Source organism: Phocoena phocoena, chromosome 13 (assembly GCF_963924675.1).
Source record: "Phocoena phocoena chromosome 13, mPhoPho1.1, whole genome shotgun sequence".
NCBI classification, from domain to species: Eukaryota; Metazoa; Chordata; class Mammalia; order Artiodactyla; family Phocoenidae; genus Phocoena; species Phocoena phocoena.
Genome location: NC_089231.1, coordinates 73,454,670 through 73,461,327, shown reverse-complemented (window position 1 = coordinate 73,461,327; position 6,658 = coordinate 73,454,670). Strand labels below are relative to the sequence as shown.

The 6,658-nt window shown below is 43.7% G+C and overlaps 1 protein-coding gene across 1 annotated transcript in view; it reads right to left on the bottom strand.

Moving 5' to 3' along the window:
- Window positions 1-241: 241 nt before the first annotated feature.
- ANKRD13A (ankyrin repeat domain 13A) overlaps window positions 242-6,658 on the bottom strand; it is a 39,621-nt gene continuing 33,204 nt past the window's right edge. The window contains exons 12-15 of the mRNA XM_065889623.1: window positions 5,900-6,013; window positions 4,724-4,884; window positions 3,104-3,171; window positions 242-2,255 (exon numbers count right to left, since the gene is read on the bottom strand). Of these exons, the coding sequence (XP_065745695.1) occupies window positions 2,060-2,255; window positions 3,104-3,171; window positions 4,724-4,884; window positions 5,900-6,013 (539 nt within the window). The 3' untranslated portion in view covers window positions 242-2,059. The remainder of the gene's footprint in view (window positions 2,256-3,103; window positions 3,172-4,723; window positions 4,885-5,899; window positions 6,014-6,658) is intronic.

The following is a 6,658-nucleotide window of genomic DNA, read 5'->3' as shown; positions in this document are numbered from 1 at the left end:
AGTCCCTCTCCAGGGCTGCAGAGGTACTCAGAGCGGCCCAATGCTGGCTTTGGAGTTTCCATTTGAAAGGACTAGCGTGCGGGCGTGTGTGGACCGTGTGACTTGGGCAGGACGCTGAGAGGACTGTGCCACCTTTGTCACGCACAAGCGAGGACTGGGAGGAATTCTAATGTTCCGGTGACATACATAACAGGAAGGGACTAGAAAAACGTGAAGAGAAAAAAAGACTCAAAGGCTGTCTAGAATATTGTACGAGCACCCTCTAAGGAAGCAGTCTTTATTTGTATTTTAAGAGAACACATATCATCGAAAACTGCTGTGACAGTGACACAAAGTTCAGTCCCTTGTTAACTGACCTCCTGGGGAGAAAGTCAAAGACATGGGGAAGCAGAACAATGGAATGCAAACAGAGATTACCTCTGTTCACCTTAGTGAGTAAACGATGGGGCCTAACTGCAGCCATTCCCAAGACGTATCTTGGCTCAAGGTAAACGCCAAGTAAACAAAATGCTAACTGTGTATCTGAAACAAACATGATGCTGCATATACTGGCCTCGTGTGCAGAGAAGGAATTTTGGTCAGACCATGAAAGGAAAGGCAGATGGTCATATGGAATCAAAAGCACAATTCTTTGGGAACGTTTCATTGGCAACGCTAACTGTATATACAGCCGTTAAATGGAGCGGTAGTTCCCGTTTCCCTTCCGGTCCCCAAAGCAGCGCAACAGACAGGAAATGGACGCAAAACAGAGGAGGAGGATATTGTTACTAGGTGATTTCAGTGCAGCCTGTAGGAATGAATCCATGGGCCGGGCTGGAGTGAGGGTGCCCTCGGCCGTATTCCCCAGGTTCTCTATGTTGTGCGGTGGTTATTTACAGAAGAGTTAGACAAAATAGTTAACTACTAAGGGTATCCAAAAAAGGCCTGAGAAAATCTGGTTAAAATGTATAACCTTGTATTGCTACTGATGGGAGCAGTCGTTTTTATATCTTTTAAAAATAATAAAAAGATTCTGTTAAAAAATACATTCATCCAGAAAGATGTTGATTTGAACTCTAAAAAGTAATGTAGAATCATCATTTTCCCTTTTGAATACAGAGCCACTGAGTTCCGTTTGTAGCTCCCTTTCTAGTTTCAAGCCCACCCCTTCCTCTCAGGTGCGCCCAGGGCACGTAGTGAGGTCTTCCTAGGCCTCTGCATGGAGACCCTTCACCAGAGAAGGCCTGGAACACACCCCTGGTTTGGTGATCCTTTGGTCAGCCTGCCCACTTCAGTAACAAGCCTCGGGCTCTCCTAGCAGCTCCTTCAGGGCCAGGATTAGCTGCCTTGGATTTAGCCTGGAGGATCCTGCTCTCAAAGGAACTGCCTTTACAAATTCAAATCAGATCCCTCAAAGTGGAGTGAGGTGGTTTGAAACCATTAGTAATTTTTAAGGCTAAGGCAACATCTGTTGGCATCTGTATATCTTAATTTGATGCAAATAGTTAACCCTAAAATAAAATAGATCCTGTACTTATCTCCTCTCTAGCTGGGTGTGGAAGGAGTGGAATAAGGTGGGGACGGAGTAGAACAGTGACAGTGCCCTAGAAACCCTGTAGAAAGGTAAAAATAGAAAAGCAGAAGGGCACAAATGATCCATTTCTTTGGTGAACTGTACAGAAGTGTCTCCCAAGTTCTCATACACCACACTGCAAAGGCTGCTGCTCTCGTATATAAAAGCACCCTGACTCCGCAAGAACTTGTTTTGTTATCACTCCTTGATAAAAATTAATGTACAAACCTGCGGGGTGGGATTGGGGATTGGGTTTTTATCTAAAGCTGGTAGTAAAAACATGACCTGCAAGCCAGTACAGCTATGGAAAGTGAGGACGCTCTCCTCCCCTGAAGCCTGGAGATGGGGCCGCTGGCCGCCAGCCCGTTCACCAGGGAGCGTCGCGGGTGGCCCCGGGGGGCCCTGGCCCCGCACCTCTGTGGAAAGCAGGGTCCGATGCTGCATCGTGTGAGGCGCAGTCCCTGGGCCCGTGTGCGGACAGAGCCTCCGGGCGGGAGGCAGGAAGGACTACTTCTCGGTGAGCGACAGCTGTAAGACCTGCTGCAGCTCCGCCTCCTCCTCCCGCAGCCGCAGCTCGTGCTCCTCCAGCTCTTTGGCCGAGAGCTCCATGGCCAGCTGCAGGTCGCTGTCAAAACGGCTGGTCTCACGGGAGGCGCCGGGGCACAGGCCTTCAGAGCCGGAGGGGAGGCTCTCCTGGACAGCCCTGCGTGAGAACGACATGGGGCAGAGAAACTTTTAACATCGTCATCGTGGCAGCAGCAGCAGCAGCAGCAGCCATATTTCTTAACTGCGGACCCAGTGTGCGCCGAGCCCGGCGCTTCCTATCCCCTCTTGTACATGATGCCATCGATCCCATGTAACTCTGGTGGTGTAGGTGCTGGATGCAGGTACATACCTGCCCGAGATCACCCAGCCACTAAGTGATGGGGCTAGGAATTGAACCTGGATCTATTTTAAAGCAAAACCCAACTTCAACAGGTTTTCATATGTGCCCAGACTACAGGAAAATGCTTTGTAAAATGAATCTTTCCAGTTTAACCCCTTTTAAAACGGATAATCTGGGAATTCCCTGGCGGTCCAGTGGTTAGGACTCCAAGCTTTCATTGCTGAGGGCACAGGTTCGATCCTTGGTCTGGGAAGTAAGGTCCCACAAGCCACGTGGTGCAGCCAAAAAAAAAAGAATAATAATAATCTAATCATCTCTGTAGCCCTTCCCCAAAGTGGCACCATCCTTAACATTGTATAAACTTCCCACTGACAGCACCTAGACCCTCTGTGATCATACGTTCTTCGCAGAAGATCAGACCGATCAGAAAACATTTACTGGGTGCCTTTCTGCCCACGGCAATGGTTAGTGAACTGGTCAGCAATTCTATCACCAGTTCCTGGAAGCTCAGCCCCCAAGAGTTCAGAGCTGCTTTTATGAGGAATTGACCCAAGAGGAAGCAAGAAAGCCGACATTGTATCAAGTCTCTCTTGCCAGGCCCGCTGTCGAGTGTCCTAAGCGCCTGTGCCAACCTCGGGTCAATCATCAAGAGTCACATCAGTCACCTCTCATCCTGGGCGTCACAGGTATGCGCCTGGCCAGTCCCTCCACTAGAAGCTGGTCCTGAAAGCTCCTAGAAAAGACATGTGACAGACACAAATACCCCTTAGAAGGAATAAACTGTTGTACTGATAACAAAAGGAAAGCAGCAAGAACAAGATTAAGAATATTTACAAGTCCATTATCCACAAAGCTGTGTGAAAAATTAATAGAGACTGGGGTTATCTCTAAAATGACACCCAAATGTCAGCTAGTATATGGTCCACTACCCTGCTTGATTTGATATCAAGTATGAGAAGGTGGTAGCTGTCAATCTATTAAAAACAACTCAACCTCAGGCAAAGTTTCAATGAATAAAGCAGATAATTCTTCTAGAGCAAGACTGGAATACATAACTCATTATTTGTCATCTTTGGCTACTCCTCTTCTCAAAATTTATGGCCGACAAGGTTTAAGTAGCTATTGGGGAAAAAAATAAGCTCACTTATAACAGGAAAAGGAAACGCATACTGGATTGACAGTGACGGCTAGGAGAGGGAAGCCTCTCTTAAGGGGAACATGCCAGCCCTGGGGTCTGGCCCTTGGCCCAGCAGCCTCAGAAAACAGAATGGCTCTAAAAACGGGTCCATGGGAGGCGGGGCTCATGTTACCCAAGCTGAGACTTCAGAAAAACACAGGATGCCAAAAACCTCAGCTGGGGGGACACTGGAGTGTGGGTACCGTTCTCAAAGCTTAGCGGCCCCATGACGGCAAGGCGCTGGGGCTGTTTCATTAAAGAACTCCCAGCACCTGGCACAGAGTCTGGCACAAAGCAGGCACTGTGCAAACATCTGCCGAATGAACGATGGAAGGACAGAAGAAACCAATGAACAAACAAATGGACAACAGGAGCCCAGGACCACACCAAAGGGCAGTGGAGGGAGAAGCAGATCCCACTCTAGTAGAGCAGGAAGCCACAGAGGGAGGGGACAGAGGAGTTACTATCCTCAAGCCCTGGATGGTCCCAGGAAAGTGAGGCCTTGAGGAAGAACCACATAGGAAGACAAGAGGCAACTGTTCTCAGGCTGGTCTGTTCTCTCCTTAGTGCTCAAGAGTTTGAGATTATGCCCCTTACCACAGAATGAAACATCTGAGTAAAAAACAATTTTAACAACGAATCAACCATCCTTTTCATCACACACTTATTGAGCAACCACAACGCAATGACTGGTCTTCATTGGGGAGGAAGTTGGGATTAAAATCCACATACCTTTGTATGAGACTACTGACACATAGATAACATTCTAGGGAAAATATGATGGCGTAAACTAGCAAGAATTTACTGTTTCACCACTGAGAAGTTATAGAGCACGCTCCGAAAGATAGAAGATCATTAGCTACATCAGTGAGTATAAGAAAAAGACAAGTCTGTCAGGCTCTATCCTGTGAATGATGCTGACTGGGGCTATACAGATGGTCTCATAAGCTTTTATAAAAGACCAGGTACATAAAATATAAAATAACCCATGTAAATACCATGAATATGCCAAACTTGTCATTTAGAGTAAGTCGGTCAGGTTAGCCAAAGACTGAGGCCAAACTGAGGCCAAGCTCCCAAGCCCCACCATTTATTCTGATAAATGCACCTGGCTTCTTCTGGACTCCAGTAAGCTCTGCTGGATGGCAAACTGCATTATCTCGTAATCTTCATCCTGCAAATACACGTTTCTCCCGTTGTCTTGAACGTGGTAAGATTCAGGAATTTCAAACACAGATTGATCAACCTCAAAGTTTGTGAGAGTGGAGGCTGAGACACAAAAGGTGACAGTACAGTGCCTGAGTGAGTAAAATAAATTTCCACTTCAACTTTTTATAAAACTTTTTTTTAATTAAAAAATTAAAATGATTAAAATCAAGGTTGGCTACTATGTAAGAGAGATTTCAAGGAAGAATAATCTTGACAGAGAAAAGTACTGGAATACTGTTTTTTTCTTTTTGCCTTCACTTTTTTTTAGTAATAAAATGCATAGTCACACAAAAAATATACAGAAGACTGTAAAATGAAAAGTGAAGATCTCCCTCCCTACACCCTGTCTCCTATTTCCAAATTCCAGAGGTAACCAGTGTTTACTTGTGGGTCCTTTGAGGAATGTGATGTGTATATATCACACAATCACACCAATGTGGGTTTTTTTCCTTTTTTACTATGAAATATAGTAAATATATGAAAGAAGATATATCTATAATCTTAAAATAAAAATGATAATAATAAAACAAAGGCCTATATATCCCTCAACTGGCCTAAGACACAGAACACTATTTTACCACAATAAAAATTTTAAAAAAAAATCAATTACATTTCGATATACTAGCAATGAGTTAACTGGAAAATAAAATTACGAAGTAAGTCCATTTACAATAGCATCCAAAATCTGAATTGGATTGATGGCAAAGGAGCCTGAGGAAATTTTGGGGGGTGATGGAAATCTTCTGTATCTTGCCTGTGGTAGGGGTTACGTGGGTGTATACATTTGCCAAAAGGCACTGAACCGTTACATTTAAAACGGGAGTATTTTATTACATACACGTTACACCTCAATAAAGTTGTTTTTTAAGAACAGGCTGTCTTTTTAATTCGAGTGGGGTCATACATATTCTGCAAGCTTTTTTTCACTTAATTGAAACTAAACCTAAAATTTTCTTTCATTCAAGACAGAGATCTATTCATAAGATACTCTAATTTCAAACTGAATAATTACTATAATGACTAAATGTATGAGTTTTTTTTAATCACATAATCCCACTTTTTTTTTTTTTTTTACCTGAATCAGATGGGGTCCCTTCCACATTTTGAGATACAGTTTCTTCAGCAGTGCTACAGCCATTAACATTTCCAAATGTAATCCGTGCATTTAAGACATGAAACAAGGGAATTTCTAATAAAATAAAAGCTTTTATAAATAAACTTTACTGAGAAGAATAACAGCCAGCATTTACTGAGTGCTTACTATGCTGGTACCATGCCAAGTACTTTTTATAAGTATGATTTCATTTAATCATCATAACCACCCTTCCCAATATACAGATGGGAAAACTGAGATTCAGAGAGGTTAAGCGACTTCTCCTAGATCACAGTAAGTGATCGAGCCAGGATTCAAGTGGATACAGGATACAGGAGCCAGGATACAACTATCCAAAATGTAAATTCCTCACAAGTAATATGTATTATATGTGGTATCACGCAGACTAATTCAAGCCCAGAAACATATTAACGTATCAAAGGATCTTAGTGTCAATTGTCTTCCTCAAATAATAAGTTTAATTTGAAGTTTCACTTAAGTAAGGCTTCATATTAAAACAATGCATGTGTCACATTTTTATGCCTTTTTCATCTGTCAGCACCATCTGTAAACAGAACTGATGGCTGGGGAGGGATCTCCTAATGTTAATATGCAAAATGAACTAAGAATCATGACACTTCTTTTTTTTTTTTTTTTTTTTTTGCGGTACGCGGGCCTCTCACCGTTGTGGCCTCTCATGTTGCAGAGCACAGGGTCGCAGGCTCAGCGGCCATGGCTCAC